The 25130-nt window shown below is 44.5% G+C and overlaps 2 protein-coding genes across 3 annotated transcripts in view; both read right to left on the bottom strand.

Moving 5' to 3' along the window:
- Nucleotides 1-8799, bottom strand: part of adgra2 (adhesion G protein-coupled receptor A2) — a 37276-nt gene extending 28477 nt beyond the window's left edge. Inside the window, exon 1 of the mRNA XM_035639047.2 lies at nucleotides 7681-8799. Within this exon, the coding sequence (XP_035494940.1) occupies nucleotides 7681-7985 (305 nt within the window). The 5' untranslated portion in view covers nucleotides 7986-8799. The remainder of the gene's footprint in view (nucleotides 1-7680) is intronic.
- A 3925-nt stretch (nucleotides 8800-12724) lies between these two features.
- pdlim2 (PDZ and LIM domain 2 (mystique)) overlaps nucleotides 12725-25130 on the bottom strand; it is a 32155-nt gene continuing 19749 nt past the window's right edge. Inside the window, exons 7-10 of one of the 2 annotated variants that reach the window (XM_035639361.2) lie at nucleotides 19152-19270; nucleotides 15459-15604; nucleotides 14490-14601; nucleotides 12725-13974 (exon numbers count right to left, since the gene is read on the bottom strand). In XM_035639361.2, coding sequence (XP_035495254.2) covers nucleotides 13782-13974; nucleotides 14490-14601; nucleotides 15459-15604; nucleotides 19152-19270 — 570 coding nt within the window. In that variant the 3' untranslated portion in view covers nucleotides 12725-13781. Of the gene's footprint in view, nucleotides 13975-14489; nucleotides 14602-15458; nucleotides 15608-19151; nucleotides 19271-25130 lie in introns of both variants that reach the window. The other variant, XM_035639360.2, reaches the window with a different exon arrangement.

The raw sequence follows: 25130 nt of genomic DNA on the forward strand, positions 1-25130 counted from the left end.
ATAAAGAAAGAGTGTATGTTTAACTGTGTGTGCGTGTGTGTGTGTGTGCGTGCGTGTGCGCGTGTGTGCGTGTGCGTAAGTGGTCCAAAAAGTCTAAAATTAAAATCTGGGTTTTTGAAATGTCTCTAATTAGAGAAGGGAGGACTGAGGCCTATTTTGAGAGCTGTGGCCACGCACGCCCTTCCCATATGTGTGTGCACAGGCAAAAAGACTCACACACAAACACAATCTACACTTTGGACAGAAAGGTTCCCCCACTTGAAATTTGTCTTATTAAAAAAATCCATGTGAGTTTTGCGGACAGGAACCCACCATGAAGTGTTTCTTGCACCGAGTATGCACAATTTACTAAATATGGAAAGCAGTGAACTTGGAAAACATAAACGGATGCTATCAATATTAACAGCCGGGGGACACAAATACCAGAACTTAACGCCAGAGCCTGCAATAATTTATAGCAATATTTAGAGTCAAAGACAAGTCAAGACAAAACAAACGGGAAAGTTTATGGCTGCATAGCAGGAGCACAATAGTGAGTTTAATCACTGTCTAAAGTGTTTTTGCGCTTTTAATGAGGCAATTTGGCGAATTTAGGCTTCAGAGACAGTGAGTGGAATGTGGTGGATGCCTGGCTAACATTGTCTCATTGTTCTGTCTCATAACCAGCCTCTGTTTTCGGCTCATGAGCAAAGAGTGCTGGTAGATCAGGGTGCATTTACAAAGAGTTGGCCAACGTCTTTCTGCCCCAGATACTGCACCCTCGCAGTGTCGTTCTCGGCATCTGTGACAAGGTTCTGTTTTCTTTTATTTTGTGTCACACATGGCGTTTGGAGCATCAGTGTTCCCCTCAACCCAATCAGAACTACTGCAGGCCAGTGAGAATCACAAGGTACTGTATGTATTATCAAAAATAGTGTTCACCAACATGTTTTCCAAAGAGTTATTTCAGTTGAACGAATACACATCCGTGCTGTATCTTATGGCTAACTCCATCAACAAAGATTTTTATAAAAGCTATTGATTTATTTCACAATTAGCTGCATCCCTTTGGGTGTAAACCAACTAATGTAGAAGCAGTAATGGACAATAGAGCTGTAGTGACAGACTTTTTAATATGTTTTGGTTCTATATTACAGTTAAAGCATACATAGCAATTAAATGGTTTGGAGTGACATTAGAGTAATTATGAAGATGAGATAATTCAGAAAAAGTGCCCGCAATCTATATCCATCCATCCCGTACCTATACCGCTTTATCCATCAAGCCGATGGGAGCCAATCCCAGCTGACATTGGGCGAGAGGCGGGGTTCACCCTGGACAGGTCTCCAGCCCATCACAGCGACAAACAACCGTTCCCATTTACCTTCAGACCCATGTGGACTGCGGGAGGCCAGAAAACCGGAAAAAGTAACCGGAAAAAACCCACGCAGACACAGGGAGAACATGCAAAGTGCACAGTGGTTGGTTGGTCTGATTTGATGAGCGTTTGCGTTATTTGCTAGTCCCTCATGACATATGATCCTCATATGCAGACTCAAGGCTGCTATATAGAAGTTGCTACAGCCAACGTAACAGCTTCATTACTCTACACCAAGAGCTGTCTCCAGCAGTGTAAAGCGATGCTAATGTTTCCTCTTGTTTTAAAGAGTTTGCATGCTCACCAGCTATAGCCCCGTCCCGACAGGCCCGCACCACTTCCTCAGGACAACCTCTTGTCTTGTAAGCACAACAATGGATGAAGCTCCCGCTAAGAAACCACATTTGTCGGCAGAGAAAAAAGACTTAAATGTATCTCCTTTGAAGGAATAGTTTAAGATAATTTAGGGGAAATTCACAAGATCAAGATTAATATCAAAAGGGAACCCGGCATTTGTCATTAGAAACAGTTGGCCTGAGGAGCTTCGACCCGTCTGCACAGCAACCAAATTGAAATCTCTTCCGAAAAAGTTTATACGCCATCCACCCTTATAAGTGTGTGTGTGTTATTATAGAACCAAGACTCATCAAAAAAGAACTCAGATTACATTAGTGAGTTCAACAGTAAGCATATCTGAAAAACCTGAGACCGCTCACTCACACTCACACACACACACACACACACACACACACACACACTGAAGCCACAGGCATTCCCACTATAGACACCCATTATATCTGTCTGTATCCATGTGTTGTCTACCCAGAGCAGGAACTCTGGGAGCCACTGTGGTCGAACACAGGGAGCGGGAAGTTAGCACTGGCAAGGAAAAGTCAAAGTCAGGCATTTTTGGAGTAAGATAAGAAGTGAGCTTCGCGAAATCCCCCCCAAAAAATAACACAAAGCCACTCGAGGATATGAGATTACTATGACAACACATCTCTGTGTTTTTGCCAAGTTTTGAAATATCACAGCCTTTTAATAAACAGCCACAACAAGGTGATAAATGAAAAACACATGTATCGTCCAAGCGGGCAGGCCTGCCACAGTGAGCCACAGTGAGCCACAGTCGGGGTGTGGGGATGTCCCACTCGGGTCATGTTACTTTGACCAGTGAGGGCACAATAAAATCCAAGCTTGTGTGGCATTGGCAGGTGCTGCAGCTCAGTATAAAGCCCAGAGTATCCAGTGTCAGGCCTTTGTTTGCTGTTTTGATTTATTGCTGACCACTGCCCCACCTAACATGTGCGGAGGAGAGCCCGCTCCCCCTCCTCTCAACACCTTTCCCCACATAAATAAACCCTATCGCTGCAGGAATGCCTGGGGTCCAGCGTTCACCCAGCTATTGGAGTCTTCCCTGCTGATAAGACGATTGTTTGGGACGTTTCATCGACATACTCCTGTGTCAACACACACTGACTCACAGAAACAACACGAGCCACCGGCACATCTGCTGGCCCTTCGGTATCCGTCCACACACGGGCCACGAGTGCGAGACCGACGATGTGACTCAGGAGATGAAACGTGTGATTAAGACTGACACAGATTCAAACTGTAGCCAGTGAATGATACTGTTGAGGTGAGTTGGCTTTGGGGAATCTTCAGATGCAGTAAACGGTACCGGGCTGCATGACGGTTGGCTTTAATGGAACCCAGAATGAGAACAGAGAAACCAGACAGATGTGGGGTGACGTGTAAAAACAAAGGCCGTCGTCTCCATCGGAAGCCGCTGTTAAATAAGCACATTCAACCTCCAAACGTTTCCAGAGGCAGGTTGGTTAAACCTTGGTGTGTTGCACTCACTTGTATGGTAAATGAAAAAAAGCTACAGCCAGGAGCAGTAAAACGATTGAAAACGTTGGGGAACAGCTAATTTCTATCTACATCTAACCTTAAAGTGCCTCTAAAACTCGTGAATTAACAAGTTAAATTTAGATTTCAGAGATTTTAATTTAGAGTTTAAATCTGTGCAAACACAAAGGTGTGAAATATTGGGTTCTGTGACTAATGTATTTCTCAAAAATTCCAAAAATGAAGTGACCCAAATGAGGCGCTCAGTGGAAATAGATATAAATATAAATAAATACAAAATAACACACTGGTAACTGTTCGGTAGTACAGCAGTCAGGGCTTTTCTACCCTGTGTTACTTTGAGAGCCTCTTTATAACTGCAGCTAACAAAAAAGCTCAATTGATGTGAATCGATGAATCACGCTCTCAGTTTGTTTTTATTGTTTAAAACATAAGGACAGTAAAATGAAACAATTTCAATAGTCAGTAAACCCTGATTTCGGAGCCTTTATCTGATTACCACATGATGTCGAAGCGTATCTGCTCAAGAAGAAAAAATAGAGGTCTGTAAGTCCTGAAAAGAAAGTTGGTTGTTTGATCGTAGATAATTTTGTTTCACACTTTTTTCTGTTTTTCTCGCAAAAGAAAAAAAATGATCTAAGCTGTTCAAGTCTTGAAGTCCTGCTCAGCTACAAGATCAAGACAAAATTTGGATTAAATTAATCTTTTTTTACAATTTGGGAAATATGCTTAGGCTATTGTCTTTCATGCTGACAGTTAGATAGGAAAACTGATCAGAAGCACACGACAGACACTCTCCGTCCATTCAATATGACGCTGCAGGTACCAGCCGGTTAGTTTAGCTCAGCAAAGTGACTCAAATTAGGCCCACGCCTTGGTTTTTTCTAGATTAACCAAATGAGCTGCATGTAACGTAGAAGAAGAAGTATCAGGCGGACGTAGTCAGCTTTGGCCAGACCTGGCTAACTGTGCCAGTAAAGTGGTGTCAACTCTATCCTCTGACTCGAGGCAAGAAAAAGCAAATAGTAGTATTGCTTTAAATAGCAAGCTAAAACGGAGATCGGGCCTTTGTTCAGCCACACCCCCCGAACGTTTTACAACTGTTCATTTACGCATGACCCACACCGATGAAAATATGACCAAACCTGCTGGAATATTTTTATCTTAAACCCCCTGACCACCAGCCGGCAACCCTGACGTACTGGGATCGAGCGCGAGCATGCGAGGGGCAACTGCCTCGCAGCTGTCGCAGGTGAAGGGGCATCGGGCCAACGGCGGGCACGCCACCCCGCGCCCTGAGCATGTGTGCCCGCTCATTCCGGCGGGCACCCACCAAGCCAAAGCCATCCGTCAGCGCCATGGATGACAACAAAGTGCGCCAAGGGAGGAGTGCGGTTTAGACTTGGGTAAAAACCACAAGCAATGAAGCACCAGCACATTCGCACATAGACTGCCACTGTACGTTCTCTTCATTTGTCTGGTATCCATTAAAAACGTTAAAACAAGCACAGCTGCCACCGCACAACGCTGAGAAAGGGGATTACTGCTCTGTGTGTTTCGGGGGCTATACACTGATTGTGTACGATGTGTATTCATCCTTAAGGGTGGAAAAAAATCATCACCAAAATAATAATAGTTTTTTTTCTTCTTTGACACTTTTTGCAAAAGACTAAAATTAAAGGGACATGGAGCAGTGCTTTGGAAGTGAGGCTACGTTGCTACATCGCGGAGCCCTGCCTCCTCCTCCTCCTCCCCCCCCCCCCCCCCCCCCCCCCCCCCTCACCCCCAGTGTCGGAGATCTGTTAGTCAGGGGCAGGGGATTTTCAGTCTCCAGGGGCACATCCCTCTGAACCGCCTGCCAAGCCTCTCCTCCTTCCTCCATCCTTTCTCTTGCTCCACTCTCGTTTGCTTTGTTCACCTCTCAGTTCCCGCTTCCCACCTCCTGTACTCCTCGTGTTCAACTTTCTCCTTCTTTTCAACTCCCGCCATTTACTTTTCGTACTTTCTCCTCAACACCGGCGGGGGGGTTTTTTTCTTTCGCTCTCGCACTCTTATCTTTTCTATTTGCGCCTCTCTACCCTTCCGCTCCTCTTCCTCTCCCAGTGATCCGGCTCCTTTGCAGCCGTGCATAATTAGGCCTAAACACAAGCCTGTGCAGGCTCACATCTGGAAGGAGTTTGGACATGGCAGTTTCCTACCAAGACGACTAAATATTTAGGTTGAGAGTTACTGCGTGTGGATGAACTCATGATAGAGGGGCTGGGAAGGGGAGAGAAACGGGGGATCTGGAGATAAGGAAAAAAGAGGGAAAGTGGGACAGATGACTGGAGCTTGCGGGAGAAGGCTGAGACCAGTGCATCATTAGATTAGTGGGAGTTTATAGAAATGGTGTGCAACGTGACACGCAGCAGTGGAATCAAAGTGCGGCACAGGCACTGAGAGGCGACAGAAGGAGGTGATAATATTGGGGTGACTGGTTGTCCCTTTATGGCTGGCAGGAACAACAAACAGCCAACTAATAGTTTTAATAAACAAATCCCCGTTGGGATTTCCCATGAGGCTGAGGGGCCTCAGCTGGAATGTTCACAGGGGCCAGCTGTTGTGCATTACACGTAGCAGGCAGCCCCGGAAGCCCTGGGCCTGGTGTCCTCCAGCCTTAGCTCAGCATGGAGGAGAGCATTCCTCCAGGCTGCCCCAGGCAAGAGGGCAGCGGTGCTGACTGTCCGTCCGTTCGATTGTGCGGGAGGGACCGAGGTGATGCAGAAAAAGCTCCCCTGCTTGCACCTGGGATACTGTCTGCGCTCTCGGAGTGGACCGAGGAATGTCAGGAATAACACGAGAATCAACACAACTTCTCACATTCCACATCTGGAGCCAATGTCGCGAGCAGCGATGGGAGCACGGGCGCTGAAGGAACTCGCCGAGTCTTCAGGAGAATGAGCTTTCCAGACGCCACAGCTCTCGGGACAAGGTAAAGAAGATGGCGGATTACGGGCGGAACTGTTTTCGCTCCTCGTGCAGAGCCTCATAAATGTGTCACAGAGTGCTAAACACACGCACAAACACACCTCAACCAAAAGTAGGTGCAGAGATGGGAGATTATCTTCATACACCTCGACCACCGCTACCCGAGTCATTTTTTTTTTTAACCTCTGGTTTTTCAGCAATGTGTTCCCCAGATGTTAATCCTGTCTTTATTAAGCAAGAAACATAAGGCGCTCTAAATGGACTGCTGGCTGGCTTTAGCTCTCCTGGTGCACAAATCCCCTTACTTTACCTCATGTGCTCGCTGCAGCGGGGCCGTTGAACATTTCGTTTTTTTCACTGTGCCCATGTGCATCTAGCATTTTCCCACTGGGCCAGAGGACTGAGACAGTAACACACTGTGGGAATGAGAAATGACACCACCCACCAAAAAAACGTGTCACTGATAGGTTGGTACTGCATCCGTCGTGAAAGAAAGTAAAGTGCGTTTTGGCCCACGGTGTGGCTGTTTAGTCCAAATGAACCACACAAATAAATGCTCTGTGAATGAAAAATATCACACTGCCCTGGCCCAGGACCGTTGCCGTCCCACCGTGTGGGTTTCAGTGTGTTCTGTCCTCACAAGAAGGTGATTGCGAGACAGGGTGTTGTGGAATTAAAAGCAGGCGGCAACCCAACAGTAAAGCACAAAGTCGGGTATAAAATGCTCAAAATGTGTTTCTGTTTATTGCAGTTTTGCAAGGGGCCGAGTCAGCTGGACCATATGCACAGGGTGGTGTAGTGGTGGAGGGAGAAAGCGGGGGGCTGAACTCAGAGAGCCTGGCTCCTCGGTCAGAGACAAATTTAAAGTGACAGAGTTGTGTCAAAGAGGCTGGGCCACGATGATGGCTACAGTCAGGCTGCCCCCTCGCTGATCTTCTTAATGCTTTACAGAGAGGCAATTTCTCAGCCCACCGCTCCAGACTTAAACTAGATCAAGATGTAAACTTCTGACCTAACAAGCCTTATTACTGCAACAAGTCCTCCATACAGTTAAAACTAAGGTCACAGGGTCAGAGTCTTGGGTGTGTGGGCCCGATCACAACACTCAACTGTTGTCTGAAGCTATTGTTTTGGGGGGTGGGGTTCAAACCATGAGCTGAACATAACAATCACTGATTAAAACCTATAATGTGTCATGGAAAATACTGTGGCTCCCCCGCCAATAATAGTTCACACTGACTGTAACTGTGGCAGAAGCTCTGTCAGCTTGTAGTGGAGCATGATTGGTGAATACCTTTTCTTCCCAAAAAACCTTCATAGGGTATTAAAGGATTACTGTAGAGATGCCAGAGGGCATACTGTGCATGGCACTAAGGGTAAACATGGGATCTCGACAAACTCCCAGGAGGCCACAATGGGATGATCATGCTCATACCATAGTGATGCGTCATGAGTTGAGATTACAGTAAACTTGTCAGACTCACAGAGTGACCGTCCTGTTGGGGAGCAGGCTCGGATCCGGGGGTTCAGGCAGCTCCTCCTTGCTGCAGCTGACCCGCACTCTGCCCAGGGCCTGGACGTCTGGCGCCTTGGAGCGCTCGTCCGTGCAGCTGCAGCCGCCGGTGGAGGCCAGCAGCCCGGGGCAGGCCTGGGAGACCCTCGGCTCGGAGGCGGACAGCAGGAGCAGCATCAGTACCAGGCGCCCCGGCAGCAGAGGGATGCCAGCGCCGGGCGCACACATTGTCCTTCGGCTGGATCTCACCTCAGCTGCGCCCCCGCCTCCAGTCATCCCATGTCTCCACCATGAAGCGTTCAGAGTGGCCAAGCAGGGCCGAGAACAAGGGGGGATAGGGTTGTTTTTTGTTTTTTTCGCCTTTCGAATGAATGAACAAACTTGGAGAACCCTCCGCTCAGCGGTGACCACGCGTCATCCGGTCATTCCAAAAGTATTCCGCACCGTGGATTTTTTCCAAGTGTCCCGTTATGTCATGGCAAGCCCGGGCGCACAGCTCCCTCTGGTCCAACTAGTCGATCAATCCGAGGGGCATGCAAGTCCACCCAGACGAGTTCAGGGCGCACAAGCGACGAGCCTCAACGAGTTGCCGGACGTCTTCGTCGACTCCCATGACATTTCCATCACTTTCGGGATGCGTGGGAATGTCCAGATCCCCGTTATCTCCCCCTGTAGAAGTTAATCCAGAGGTGGATGAGATTCACGACCGAGTGCGCGGTCACGACCAAAGCCACGCCGTCGTCCCTGAAATGAGTGGAGGAGAGGAGGATTTTTTTTTTTTTTTAAAAAAGAAAGAAAAAAGAAAAAAGAAGAAGGTATATTCTCAGAGATCTGTCAGTTTGTTGCTCGGCGTTTCCCCGAGGTCTCCGTTGACTTTATCATCTCAAGCGCAACTTGTAATAAAAACCGGAGGGGAGATGAAAAAAAAAAAAGAAAAAGAAAAAAGAAGGAGCTAACAAGTCGGACAAGAATATGAGCGGGTCTTCATCGGCTCCTGTGTAATTCCCCAGAATCCAGCGGGCTTGCCTGCGTCGCCTCTATCGCTCTCTAACTCACTTAGTAACAGCCCCGAGTGCGCCCGCTCCGGCTGCGTCTGCGCGCCGGTCCCCGCGGTCCTAGCGCATCCAGCCCAGTCCTCAGAGAGGGAGGACCCAGATGTGAGCAAAGGTTTAAACCCCCCTGAGCTCACTTCATCAAACTTCATCACCCAGTCCAGTGGGGGGTTATGCATTATGTATGTGGCCTAAACCATAGAGTCAAGTCCACACGCAGAAATTATGTATTTTTTTAAACTACAATGTTTGCTGCAGACTGTATTTTGCAGCCACTAATAATCTCGAAATGCTGTTTGTATATAAATGCTTTTTATATATTCCAAATAATTAGCGTTTCCTCTTTTGTGTTTATTTCATATTTGGGGTTTTTAAGGGAAGATGATCATCATTGTGTTTCCTTCTGTGGTCTTTTAGGAGAATGTAGGAGCTGTGGTCCAGATTCTGCAGCCAAAGACCGACCAATTTGTTTGCTATAAATGCATGATTGCTCGCAGGCGACATGAATGGCGAAAGCAAAACTTTATGGTGCAAAGACAAAATAACAACAGTAATAGTGTTGGTACGAGTGGAGGTTCGGTGCCAGAGTGCTGTTGTTCTGCTGCTTTTTCGATTTGAATTGGCGGTTTCCATCCAGGCTGGAGAAGACAGCAAGGTCTTGATTTCAATGAGCGCCCGGCATCAGCAGAGCAAAACTATGAATGAGTGCTGGAGGCCTCTTGTGTATTGTGTGTTTGTGCAGATCAAAGGCTTTTCAGTTGAATTGGTGGGAAGTAAAGACTTTTACAGATATACACGTCAGTAAATTATGTACTGCAAAGAAAGTTATTGTATAGCGCAGGTGAGCTCGATTTTTAAAAATGTGCTGAGGCTGAGCTGCCACATGGCAGATGATGAGTTGTATGATGTGATGAGTTCATTATACATTTTTGTGCCGCAGAGGATCTAACCTGCTGAACATTGACAAGAACCGCAGCCCAATTCAAAGTCAACTGACCTAATGTGTTGATCTTCACATGCCATATGATGCCTGACAAAGTAGATATAGGAGCCAACAGATCAACTGCATGTCGACACTTGCACAAACCAAATGCTTTGATTCAGCGATAAGAGAAAAAAAATAATTCCAAACCTTAAATCTTTTGTTGAAAGAATAATATTTTCACATATGCCCCCCCTCCTGAAAGAATCACACGCAATCCAAAAAATACCGGGGATCATAAACTCCTCAAGGTCTACATTTCACATTTTTTGCTCGTGTGTATGGAAAGTTCCCAAGATACAGTAATGGATTTCTGTTTTAAAAATACCTTTTTTTGATATACGAGAGGCCCGGGGAGGATGGAGACCGTGGCGATTGAAATCTGGAGAATATTTCAAAATATGAAGAGGTGAATTGGGCTTGACATGTATTCACTGACATATCCAAACTGCAGGCACCCCAGCCATGCGAGCAGTATAATGGTCCACTGTGCTCTGACCCGCACAGTGGACCCCGGGTTTGTTATTCCAGTATATGATACTGTACACTGGAGCGAGCTCAGAAAGCCAGCATGATTATTGAAAGAAAGCACAAGCAGTGGATGGGCGCCTGCTCAGCAACGAAACAGAGAGCTGTTTATCCAAGCAGTTAAATAAGGCTTCAAGTACAACACCCCCCTCCGACTCCACAAGGCCCAAATCTCTCTCATCTGGAGAGCAGTTTCCATTTAAAATGTCACGTTCCAAACTGCACATTACATCAAATTGTACTTAATGGCATCCAGACAAACTTTAATGTCGTTCCAACATTTTCTCTCCATGCTCCCCACAGCCCCCTCGCTCCTTATAGCCAAGCAGGCAATCTCTCCTTCTCCCTGCTCCACATCTGGACTCCATTCCAGGTGGAATATTGGGAAAGGGGGGGAACAAAAAGTCAGGATAGAAAGGTGGAACGCAGAGGAGCTTGGAGGCTCAAAATGTAAAACAGAGGAAGTAAAGATAATGTCCAAGGGGAGATCTTGGTGGAGGTTACGCAAGCCTTCGTGATGTATGACAGAAGATATGAGGGGTGACAGACAATTTGTGAGACGGCTGCTTCAGGGCTCCTCTTGGGCATGTTCCTGCTGTCTTACAAAATCACACGCTACGGTAGAATTATATTTAATAAAAAAAAAAAAAGGGCACAATCAGAGATGTGAAGCAGATGAAGTGAGTGCTGAGACGGAAGCATAGCTCGAGCTAATGTTTCTGCCAGTGGATACAAACAGAAGAAAACTTCCAGCAGGGACGCAAACATCAGGCCCCCCTCTCCAAGGCCCTCATCTGCGGCCGGGTCTTGCTCGGGGAGCCCATGACATCTAGTGGTGTGATCAGCAGCACACGAGACCCGCCCCCCTCTCTGTCAGTCCTGCAGTCATGGTCATTTCCTGGCCGCATGGTTTTAATTAAGGATTCATGAGCACATTAAACCTGCTTCTCTCCCAAATTTTGGGGTTATCAAATTATAATGTGGTGCAATATTTCTGGGCACGAAATTCTTCGGACGATCATTACGAATTATTGTTAGTAGCAGTGGATTTGCCAGTAGTAGTGTCAATTTCAATAGTTTAGCATATTGCAACTCATGTAATAATGTAAAAAATTACACTTACCCGTTGTTCCCAATCTTAGCTTTTACTCATTCGTTAGCTGCAGTTTTAGTCAAAAATGCAATGGGAAAACACAACAAAGTCTTGATACACGTGTGATTTAACTATTGCTGTAAAAAAACCCTCCTGCTCTCTCTTTCCCTAACCCACCGAACACGTAAGAAATTGTAATGCTGCCCTCTTCTGGTTAGCAATTTGAATTACACGAATATTACTTGACAAAAAAAAATAACAGTGCTCATATTTCATGTGGTCTATGACATACATGTTAAATAAAACCTCCTGGATATCTCAAGAAATTGACTCCTGAAGACAATTTCACGTCAATAAATTCTCAAGGCCAGTCCTAGGTAGATCTCACCCTGCGAATAAGCTGCAGTCTGTTTGTTGTGGGCAACACCCTACTTGACAAACCGGTCTTCTTTCAATAGTGATAGTGAACGCTCCCCATTTTTAAATTCTCTAAACTGCATCGAGTACAAGTCCTTTATATCAACTCACATGAACGGCAAATCAGCCGGTGTGAACGATGAACTTGGAATCCAACCTCAATCCAGCGTCAAAGAGAGAATTGTGTAGTTTGTCTAATGTAGATCTTGAAGTCTCACCGTCCTCGTGTCCAAATGTGCAGTTTAACAAAGGTCGTCCGTTCACCACCACATCAGTGGTATCAAAATGAACAGCTGTAGAACAGTGGCAGTAACATTTATTTTCATGCCCTGTTTGTTATGTGATGTCACAACATTACTAAAAGGGTTCATTTACATGCCCGCTTTAAAAAAAAATCCCAAGTGAAGAAATCTAATAAAAAGTATAGTCTTGCTGTATGCATCGTCAGATTGAACCACTCAAACAAAGACAGGTTTAGTGACTTAATGACAAACTGTAAATGAGCCATTTTCACAACAGACATTTGAAATGTTATAGCAGGAAAAGCACAAGTGTAACTAATGTTTTACAAACAGATCAGTGGGCTGAGCCATTAATATTAGTTTCACCTGGAGTTTCACAGCTAACCACAAAATATCAGCTGTGCAAATGGAACAACATTTTTTACCTAAAAGTTAAAACCTTTGTTTTATTACACAAAAAAACAGAAGAGCTGTTTATCTATCTATATATTACTGGTGTTCCTGTGTTATCTTATATTTGACCCCTGCAGGTGGTGATGTGAAGTGCACTTCATGTAATATGAACTTTATAGAAATAAAATATTTTAAAAAGTGCAGATTTCACCAAAAGCAATGAAACAGTGATGATTGAGGAAGACTTGTTCACTCTAAACACTCTTCCACATTGTTCATTCCAACACAATCATGATCACTAAAGAAGCTTCAGGTTGTGCGATTTTATTAAGTGCCACTTGAAATGCGAACATTATAGTGAATCTCTGAGTAACTGGACAAGTGTAGTATCATCATCAAATCCTTTCACACTTAATGTCCTGTGCATATGCATTTTAAATGGTTTATATTATAGAATACAGTTCAATCACAAAAACATCAAAAATATTGTGTATTGAATGAATCTCCCTCATAAGCATCAAAACAGTCAATCAGGTTCAGCAAATATGTCTTTCTTTTTTACTCATAAATTCTGCTTACAAAAGAAATAGAGAAGAAATCAAGGGCTTTGTGATAACCACACACACACACACACACACACACACACACACACACACACACACACACACACACACACACACACACACACACACACACACACACACACACACACACACACACACACACACACACACACACACACACACACACACACACACACACACACACACACACACACACACACACACACAGCGAAGGTATGCAGAAGCCACCACAGTCCTGCATGTGAACGCATGCACCCATGTATACCCACGCAGAGCACCGTCTGCGTACAATGCCTCTCTTTTTTTAATGGCATGCAGTGTAGGTGAGATTTTGGTCCCTTTTGTGTCGGCAGGAGATTCAAATGCTTTTCCAGATCCTCAGAAAGAGAGAGAGAGCGAGAGAGAGAGAGAGAGAGAGACAGTCCTGCCGAGTTGGTCTAAAGCGATGTAGTTGTGTAATCTGGCCTCAGTACAATGGGTTGTGGCTCGAGTCCATGGCAGCTGTGCATCATTAGAGCAGAGATTAACCTAAAGAGACTGTGGAGGCCGGGTCTTATGAAAAACAAAAGCCGCAATTCTGATAGAATTAGAAGAAAGGCAAGAATGTGAATCAAAATATTGCAAAATATAGTTATATTGGATGAGAAAAGAACATCCTCTGCCGTATCATCGACCAGTGTTCACCTCCGCGCTCCATTCCAAGGTCTGTCACTGAGTCAGATGAGGTGGATCTTAAGGCAGACACTCTGCGTCCCAAGCGGGACGGGGTGGAGTGGAAGACTCATTGGCGATTTGACAGGGTGGCTTGGGGGGAACTACCAGGGCCTTGGTACCTCTCTTTGGCGTGCTTCTCACAGTACATCACATCTCCAACCCAAAAGTGACCTCGCATCCTGAGGTTGAGGCCGCAATCTGTGCAGGTGTAGCAGTCTGGGTGGCGGTAGCGGTCGTCCGTGATGCGCACTGCCTGCGTGCTGTGGAAAGATAAAGGCAATCAGAGACCAGACAAACGCATGAGTTTATCTTTCCTTCGACGTCTGTCTGTGTTGTATCTCTGCAGCTTGAAAGTTTAACTTTTAAAGAAAAAGAAACAATGACACAGCAGCAAAAACAAGTGCTTGTTCATGTCAAATTGGAACGATATTCATAGAACAAATGCATTTACAATGTGGTAATACCATTTCCCTCCAATGCACTTTTAGCTGTTATGATACTTCAAACCACACACACACACACACACACACACACACACACACACACACACACACACACACACACACACACACACACACACACACACACACACACACACACACACACACACACACACACACACACACACACACACACACACACACACACACACACACACACACACACAAACACACACACACAAACCATCTTTTACTGCAGGGAAAATTATCCTTGTTTTATTCACACACCTATGTTAACCCAGTAGGCGTGTGACAACATGTGACGGCAGACTTACACAATGTTGGAGCCACACTTCTCACAGGTGTGATGTTTGCTGACTCCTCCCACTGGTGTGCTTGGTTTTGGGGCACTGGACGAAAGTTTCCCTGGGAACCGCAGGGCTGCCTCTGTACACACACACACACACACACACACACACACACACACACACACACACACACACACACACACACACACACACACACACACACACACACACACACACACACACACACACACACACACACACACACACACACACACACACACACACACACACACACACACACACACACACACACACACAGCTGCTCACATGGATGTTCTGACAGGCTTGTGTCTCTACTCATCACATCAACTGTTTGCCTTCACTGCCCTCTGTCAGTGGAGCTTGTTTGCGTTTCCTCACTAGTCATCACTGGCTCATCACCCACGGGACACGCTTCATGAAACACGCTAATGGCCACACACAGATGCCATTATCACGTCAGGAAAGAATGTTCGTCCTATCTAGATTTATTTACCCCTACATTTATCAAAGCAGAGGCGGGGGGAAGGAGAACAGACGAATTCCACGATATGATGCTAAAATTGTGAACTGCACACTGGAGAGACGTTCTCTCATCCAGCACAGGTGACGACCATATGGAAGTCACAATTCTGCAACTCGCGCTCACTTGTTCGACATTATGCACATTTGACAGATGATTTCAAGATGAAGATGCAGGAAATTGTGTAAATCACGTTGCATTTGACAATGACAATTCCTGAAAGCAACCACTGTCTGTAACATGTACGCACTCAGATTGCTTTTTCTCCTCCATCTAATGTTTTTAATTTTCCTACGACTGCTTATCCTGTTAATGGCTGTACAAGTTTTACATCATTCATTTTACACTACAAAAAGTTTTACTAAAATTAGTTTGTGCATACATCGATTCATGTCTGATAATGGCAGGTGAAATAGGGTCAGATTGCTTCTAACCTTTCTCATCAGCCTCCAGGACCTCTTGCAGCAATTTGAAGGTGTTGGACTGACGAGGCGCCGTGCGGGACTCCTTATTCTCCTGGATCATCTTGTACACCTCTGAGTCCCTGTCGAACCTCTGCATGGCAAAGTCAGAGCTCGAACTGCTATAAAAAGAACAGAGGGGGAAAAAAAGTGACAATCCACTAAAATCCTACTGTGGGCCAACCCCTTTGTGAACTCGTGTGAGTCTGGTTTAAGTGTATCCAGAGGAAATGAGGGAAGGGGCTGCAGCTGGCTTTGAGACTTTGACCTCTAAACATCAAGTCTAGAATGCACACCACAGGCAAGAGGCCAATCGCACATCACATGCTCGACAGGATCTCCCTACGATCACCTTACAAGAGATCAGAAAATAGCCCCAAGGTAAAAACAAAGGGGACATAAGACTGACAGGGAATGTTTTGTATGTATGTCTTTTCTAATGCAAGATAATAGTTAAATCTTTTTTTAGCAGTCGTGATTATGTCATTTTGATTATGCAATTAGAAAAGCCTATACCTGACACAAGGCCTGATAGAAAATAACAGACATGAACTTCATTCTTCAAAGACTTTGTTGAACAGCCAAGACACAACATGAAAACTAACTTCAACTGTGCATCTTGTGTTCGTTTCCAGACAGTCAGTGCACCGGGGGGTGGGGGGAGCAAACTTTCACCTGAGGGGCGGTATATGCTGTCAGCTCATTAAGCAATTAGCACAAAAGATCAGTGGCTCACTTTACAAGTAAATTCTTTACCCCTGGTGTGGTGGAAAAGCGGTTACTCTTTACTGCGTCTTTCATTCTTCATGTGTGGCTTGATACCACACTCTCCCTGCCTCCGCTGAGGAAACGCAGGTCTGGACTGACAGACGCATGTGTAAATGAGAAGAACTACAAAGATACATAGTATGTTCTCGTGCCAGCGTTTGTCGTGTGCAGGGAGCTGCTGGAGGAACCAGTTGGCCGGCCTGGCCAGGTGTGGTTTGATGCCTTCCGCCTGTATCCAACGTGTCAGCCAGTGTCAGTCGACTTAAAAACAGGTGCTAAGTTTGACTAAGTTCATGTGATGGACTTGGCAAGTTAAGAACATTTACCCAAAATTCCCCAGTTGCTTTGGTTAGATGTTTAGGATCAATGTCCTGCTGTAATGTCCTAAACTAGGGGGCTATGCAAGAAAAGTTTTTCTTGAAATCCTGCATTTGAGAAAATGAGCACTAGACACAACTTGATATGAATTCCAATGTGCAAGTTTCCTCATTGAGGAATTCTGTCATCATTTCCTCATACTGTATGTGATACATGAATGAAACAGGAGACAGCAAACAGAAGAGGCAACAAATATGCGACCAAACAAATGTCCGGGCCCTTTCCTCTGCATCACTGAACATGGTTCAAATTGAAAACAGACCTCGAGAGCACACCCTCACAGTTCTCCTCATGCTCAGCTCCACCCTCAGCAATCCATTTCCCCTTTTTGCTTCACTCACCATTCCCTCAGACATGCAATCTCAAAACAAATGGAAAGTCTAGGTCAAATGGGAGGATAACAAATAACAAATGATGGCGAGACATAGCGGCATACATCAAGACAACCAGCTGAAAGCACAGTTTCCCAGTGGAAGAGCTTCAAACCAGCTTGTCATCTGGGAATTGCCCTTTCAAATGGTCTCACATCTTAACAATGCCTGCATCTGAGACTGATGTGTTGCTGCTTTCCATACTCAGACTTGGGACGGCAGAGCAGTGATAACAATCTAGTCATAGCAGGGAATGCATGTAGCAAAAACATATCTAAGATCACAAGGCTGAATTCCATCCATAGTTCTGCATCTGACTGCCTTACAGTACAACATCTAAAGCAAAATCACAAAGTTCTGACAAAAGATATAAAAATGACAAAACTCAAATCCAAAACTCACCTCAAAAAGAAGGAGAAGAAAGAGGGGCAGCTCAGCTTTTCCTCATTGAACCAGTCCTACTATGTCTAACACTGCGGGAGCGACTCAGAGCATACAAGACAAAAAACAATAGCAGCACCCACTCAGATGCTGAACACACACCTCTATCTAAACCAGACAAGACAGAAAAACAAGAGTCCAACTGAAAGGTGTGCCCATGGGCTCAAAGTCATTGGCCACGGGGCATGAAGGGGCGGGTAAATGGGTGTCACTGAGTCTGTGATTGGCTGGGGAGGAGCAGGGAGAGGCTTGCTGTGCAGGCTGGGGGCTCCAGACTGGAGGCCAATCAGGGGGAGAGGTGAAAATCAGATTTTTTTGGCAATGTGGGGTGTTTGGCTATGACTGCAGTTGCTGACACGTCATATCACTGTTCGTGGCTTCCCAGGAGGGAACTGGGGCCAAAGTCAACGATCCAGCACTGTGAAAACACAGGCACCAGGCTCTCCAGCAGAGTGAGTGGACACAAAGGATTGTGAGAGAGAGACTAGAAGAAGATCTCCATTTCTGCTGAGACAAAAACCCACTGGTGAGTCTCTGAGGGAATACAGAGAACATTCAGCACCTGCAAACTACAGAATGAGTCAAATTACAACTCCATCACCTCGGAGTGGGCGAAGCAAGAAAAAGCAAACTGAAGTGCAGGTGGTGGACACATATTTTTTCACAAGGGCTGAAAGTCCAATGAAGTCATTGACTACATTGAGTGCAGCTGCATCACAGCAGTGAATTCACAATCTGACTAACAGACTTTTCAGTCCATTAACACTTTAGATTGCCTTTCCATACAGAACTTTGAAAGGAAGAAACTCTTACAAATATACAAAGGAATGCTTCTAGTAGAGACTGGCTTCACAGATAAATTCCCAATATGGAAAATAAAGAAAAATTAGACCCACTCATACAATCATATGCATTTCAATATGATAGCCCAATGGCTTCCAGCGTATGTAGGAAGTGTGGGCCTCCACTTTCGCTGTATCTGGCCTTGGTGGGGGCATGTCAGACTAGCCACGAGGCGGTGCCTTATGCACGTGACATCACGATGGTACGGAAGCGTCGACCAGACTACTGACGAGGCCTTTTAGGAGCAGCGTTTTCTGCCGGGTGACGAGCTCCCTTTAATGCACAATTTGGGCTTTTTAAACTTTGCAGACGTTTTACATAAACAAAAAAGTAAAAAAGTGAAAAAGCATAATACGTTTCATTTAATGTTGAAACTGAATCTTAAAGCTGTTGATTCAACAATATCTAACACTTACTTAATATCAACTTTTTTTTTTTTGATTTCTGGTAATTGAATTTCTGGAAGTTGAATTTGTGAGTGTAGCCACTGCTGCCTTTGATGGCGTGGAATGATTCAGTCTTGTTAGATAGATGTAAAACAAAATGTGTTTCACACACTAGTCTCTGGAGAGCAACTATATTTAGATAAGGTGCAATTGTAAACTATTCAATATCAGTTGATAGTAGAAAGTTTCTTTAATACAAACAGTCATAATAAAACCTATGTAGAGTAAAACTAATAGGCAGTTGTTAGTGTTGTGTATCATGTACAATACTTAAAGTAAAATACCCACCCAGCCATTTTGGTCACTCATTCTGAATAGTTTTGTTTGTGTAACATTTTTGGATCGAACCATGATTCATTACAACTAAAACATGTGAACATGTTTCAACTGCTGTCGTTTGTGATGTGACTGCTGTTTACCTGCGTCGGGGAGACATGGGTACATCTCGGTCGATGGGGCTGTGGGGTGAGTAGCGTCCTGGAGGGGTCGGGGTTCTGCTGGACACAGAGTTATTTCTGTAGTCTGCGGGGGATAACTCCTGTGGAGGAAGAGAACGTTCACAAAAAAGAGAGAGAGAGAAAGTAAGCATCAAAGTCGAACATCCTGCAGCAGCTTAAACCAACTTGCAGTTCAGAGTTGAGGAATCTATTGAAACACTTGAGCAAGTGCATAGACCGTGATGCAATGTTACTGCACAAGAGACACAAAGAGAGTTATGTTGAGTGCAGATGCAGGAATTCACTTGAAAATATTTCTGGATCCCTGGTCCACCAATCAGTGTACTGGCGCTGAACAAATGTAATGTCCCCATTTCAGGAAGCTCTAAATCTGAGGAGACTGTACTGTATGACAAGCTGGAATAAAACAAAGTCTGTCACACTTATGGAGGATAAATTCAGTCAGGATCAAAACAGAGATTTATCAGTAGTTTAAATCACTTCCAGCTGGAGAAAGACCACATACAGAGCACTGGAGAAGTTTTTTCACTTCCAAGTGCAGAACAAGCAATACTATTTTTCACTGTTCGATTGTACAGTATTTGAGCTTCTGGTTCTGTGCTTTCAACATTTCAATTGCATGAACCAGTTTGAGGACAGCACAGCTACAGTTGGGTGCTGAACTCTGTGCTTATGTCTGCTGACTAAATTGTGACCGTAATACTCAAACGGTGACATATTTCAATACCTGCAGTAATGGTGAATCTGGGTGAGATGGAATCATAGTAGAGAAGGAGAAAGCAAGTGTAACGTGAGTCCACAGGTCAGATCAGTGGGTGATAATAATGCACCTGAAAGCGTTTCATCGACTGCAAATGAACCTAAAAAGAAGAAGAGTCTAACGTGCCAACACAGTGAGTCGGGGCTATGGCGAGCTGAAGTGTGGTTACAAAAGTCAACAAAGACGACGCTCGCTGCAGTATTTGTGATGGGTGTTGAAAAGCAGGTCAAGGCAACATGTCCAAGCTGAAGAAACACCTTGTCAAACGAATGACTAACAGCTGATGAGTGTAACGTGTTTGATAGCGAAGAAATGTTAGCACGGCTGCAGCAAGCGCAGAAGAAGTTGAGCACGCCATGAATGAGGATCACACCAAGTGATGCTTCATGGATATAAATGGGATAATATCCCCCTTGTCTTGGTTGATGTTAGCTTAGCATTTTATACAGAGTGTGTAAAGTACTGCAAAAAGTGACGGTACTGAAGTCCAGGTAATGGTACCATATTGGTTCAAATATAAACAGTATTGAGGCCAAATTACAGGAACCTCCATCAACATTTTTAACTTGATTACCATTTATAATCAGAGCTGCACTTCAGGCCCTCAGCTGATAGAAGATGGATTGTGTGGCAACAGATGTTTGGCACCAACTCCAGTGTTGGTTTGATGGGAAAGGCAGCGCCAGCGTGTGTACTTCAATGGCTTCCAGATGCAGTGCAAATATTACAATTATTCATGGTCATAAAATATAAACAGTGTCCCTCGTCATGAGAAATGAAATTCCACACAGTGGGAAACTCATTCAGCAAAACTGAACACTTACTGTACAAACAATGTAATTTAGAAAGGACACTGAGTGAAGTCTTAGTTTAGTGAACAATGTTTGCCTTTAGACAGAAGAGGGCGCTATTTACCTACTGTACACAAGAAGCTCATTAACCAAGATCTCTGTAGATGTACCAATGGTATTTTTATTGTAGCTGCTCCTGCCACAAATCCAAGATAGGAGCCCACAGTTACAATATTAAGTGCAAAGGTTAATCTATTTAACTTTAATTATATCCTAAAAGAGCTTTAATGAGCCACGTCAGAGTCACACGTTCACAGTCTGCACAGCAAATAACTCAAACCAGGGACTTGTACAGTCATGAATCCCAACAAACTAATTGTTTTCATCCACAACTGTCTGGCATCTACCTGAGATACCAACAACTTTCTTATCCCGTGGAGCATACTCATACACTGCGGCAAAATTAAAACAAAATGACTTGGTTTGGAAACAACAACAACAATTAAATAAAAAGGAACACATTTTAAAACAGTTCCACAACTTCAAGTTTGCAGGGGAAGCAAAGCTATTACTCTATTTGGGGGTATGTGCACAGTCCAGGAAAACTAAGAGTGCAAACATCGCACAGTCAACTCAAGTGTGAAGCTTTAAAAATTATGATCAGAGTTTTTCTCCCCAACCGTCATCAGCTGGCATCTGTGTTACACAGGTTCCATCCAAGGAAAAAATGTCTCAACATGGCTTTCCGAAACCAGTACCCTGAGACTCAAGCTTGAGCTCGATGCTGACACAGTGGCACTGATGGAGTCAAAGATTTGTGCGTCCAATGCCAGCACCCGCTTCCAATTCAGCAACTCTTTGAACAATGTCTCTGTTCTCAATTGAGTCCAATTTTCCTCTTCTTTTTCCTTAGCGAGTGGGCAGATTAGTGGTGTGTGCCAGGAAGCCTTTACCAGAAATGATCATTGGGAAGTCTCCCTATGATTCCTCCCAGGATAAACCCAGCATAATAACTGTGGGCTCACAGGATCACATATTCCATATCATCAGAATACAAGAAAAGAGTCACCCATGTCCTCTCCTGCTGTGAAACAATCTCAAGGGCATATACCTGAAAGATATACGTGCTTTAGGGATTCTTTCAGGAAGACCAAGTGAAGCCGCACAGAATGTGCATATGAATCCACACTAATGCAAACCAAACCTATGTTATATAAGTGTCTGGCTACTGAGTGTGGCTCTGCAGGCTCTCCCAACAGCAGGAGAATTTACAGATAAAAACAAAATTCTAATCTACGAGACTCGAGAGGAATGCAATGAAGTAAAGAAAAACAAAAAGGAAGGAGAGAGAAAAAAACAAGCGCTGCGCTGTGACAGGGAGAATGCGGCTGTGATTGAGCTTGACCTTAGAAAGTTCAGAAAAACTTGAGCAGTTCTCTCATCACCATCATTCATCCGGCAGTATCCAACGCCAGATCTTTATAGCAGTAACCATGGCACGGCTGGCAACAGCACTTCTGCTGCTTCCCCTAAAATATCTTTGTCCTAAAATCATCACAGGTCCATTGTAAGCCATTAAACCATTACGCACGCTTGATCTCAGAGCAGCAATGTTTTTGGTAAACTGCACCATGGCAGTGCCAACAATGCCCCTATGCCTCATGCACCAACAGACTTAGGGAGGGGCACAGACGAGCGCAGCAAAGCCTGTTATTTTGTCTTGGATGGGAGCATGGTTTAGAGATGGGAGAGACCACTGGAGAAAATCAGCGGCCAATTCTTCCTGGTTCCTGTGGCTGGCTGGAGGAGGAAACTCTGATTAAAGCTGCACTGAACTGTAATCAGGAGTTCATAGTCAACATACCAGTGACTTGCCCCTAATGATCCTGGACATATTGTGCTGGTAACATATTCAACAACATAACTAAAAGGCTACCAGTTAAGTTTTGTACTTAACAGGATATGTGACTACACGCAAACACAAGCTCTCTCCACTTTCTCAATAGCGTCCGAGACAGAAAAAAACTTTTCTGAAAAGTTAGAAACGTTATGGGCATTTCACCTGAGAGATTTCTGTATTTGCATTTTTGTCTGTGCTTTTCTCAGGTGTTTTAGTTGACAGAAGACACTAGTTCTAGTTCTGCTTGGAATGTCGCCTATTTCTGTGCAACAATCACAAAAATGCAACATCTGCATCAAAAAGGCGATGACAGTTGAGGGGTTCTTTGTGAATGATATGTGGCTTCTGTCAACCAAAACTCTGAATAAATTATATATACATACATATAGTTTGCATTTCTACCCTTTTTTTTAATGTTGCTCTTTGTTACTCTAAAAGGTATTTTTTTTAAGTGAAACATAGATACGCTTAATATGACATGAGCTCAATTCAGTGAATGACTGACTAAGTGACTGGCTTATGCTCAAGAAGAAAAAAAAAAATGCAACAGAATCACTCAAACACCAACAAAACCGTCCCAGTGATTGGCCACTTGAACAAACAAACAAACAAATAAACAAACAAACAGGAAATGGTGAACTGCATCAAGGGCAGCTGTTTCAAATCAAGGCCCGTGGGAGACGGTGTGGACAGTGCCACTGGAGGAGCCTACAGTCTGGTTCCGAGCAAGCCACTTTGCATCATCATCATCATCATTACCACCTGAAGCTTCAATTACAGGGCACGGGCCAGGATCGCACAAGAGCGATGCCTTGAGGAGCTTTTGTTTTGGGAAGCATGGTGCTGAGCTAAGTGCTATTACTGCCCATTCGCAGTCTCCACCACAGACAGGACTGCTAAACTAAAATGAGGGAGGGGACAGCAGACAACCCGGGCTGGGTAACAATCAGAGCTGTGTACGGCTCGTCCCCGTCCAGACGTGTGCATCGGTGGAGATCCCGAGCAAAGACCTGAGGCTAGTGTGCTCGTTATCCACTGTCACTGCTGCTCCCTGCCTTGTAATTATGTCTGAGCTATGGCTCATTACTGTGTCCACGTTCTGTCATAAAATAACTAATCTATGGCTGAACAAGGGGCATCTTTCTATATCAAAATCCATGCCATTAACATTATTTACTTTTTTACTGACTCATCCCACTGCAGCTATTTTAATGAGGGTCTGAGACTAAAACACTGATTGGATGATATAATGACAGACCAGAGAGGGCTGAGAGATACAGACTGACAACATCTTCTATAGACCCTGTTTTAAGTGATGAGCCCTTGCATTTGACATATAAAAGCTGTATCTAGTTTTCAAACCATAAAGGCATACCTTACCCTTTTCCACGGAAGGTAAAATTCTTCGTATAGTTGCCAGGTCAAGCTCAATCTCCTCAATCCTCTATAATGCTTTTTACATATCAACTCTTTGCACAGGATTACATAGTGCAGCATTCAATAACATGGAATACAGTGACAGATCTTCATGATACCAGTGTTAATACCCCCCCCTTTTCAGGATGGCCACACACCATCAGACTGCTTCAGATATAAACCATATGTAGAAGATTAGAAGCCAAGTGAACAGCGGAGAGACAAGGACAACAGGATGACTGGGAGCATTTAAGTCACTCTGTACTGTTGCCACGGTCAGTGGCATTTAGCTTTTTAACTTCATGCCCGTGGGACTTTAATTAATCAACAGCTTCAATGCACCTTGGCATTGATCCTACAAGTCGCCATTCTTCCAAAAGATAGTCCCTGATTTGTGTTTTGATCATGGTGGTGGGGAGAGCCGTCTTACAGGTCGGTCCAAAATCTCCCATAGGTGTTCAATTCATACTCAAGCAGGTCACAGTTACTCTGCTAAGCAGTTTTAAGATCCCCGAAGCTCGGCAAGTGATAAATGTGGATGAATCCGAATGTGTGAATAGTGAAACAAATAACAGCACAGTGGATACTTTCAGACACCGGGAGAAGCTAAAGCCATCTCATGTGATCATAGTGTAGGTGGTCTGGGGGAGGCACTCACTCACACTGCCACCAAACGTCAGACACAATGAAGAATGAGTATGAGTCTGAGCGTTTATTTATCCACCGAGGCTGCTACAAGCAATGCATTTTTCATCCCTATTAAATTGACCACAAGGCTCCAACATGAGCAGCATATCAAGCTCATCAGACATCTGGGTTTCATTATGGTTGGACTAAAAATCGCTGGACTGAACTTTTAATTTACGGTTGCCAGGATTCCTCTTTTCATATTTATATATATGGAAAAAAAAGACAATAACAATCAAATGAAACTAAACCTTAGTGAAGTGTGTTGATTCAAATTGTAATCATGAGCTGGCAGGTCTAGGTGTAGCGCCACTTTTAACAACTCAGTCAAAATCCCCCCATAAAAGCTGGTTGTTAATGTGTCCAACAGCATCAACTACAGTAAT

This window comes from Scophthalmus maximus, chromosome 19 (assembly GCF_022379125.1).
Source record: "Scophthalmus maximus strain ysfricsl-2021 chromosome 19, ASM2237912v1, whole genome shotgun sequence".
NCBI lineage: Eukaryota > Metazoa > Chordata > Actinopteri > Pleuronectiformes > Scophthalmidae > Scophthalmus > Scophthalmus maximus.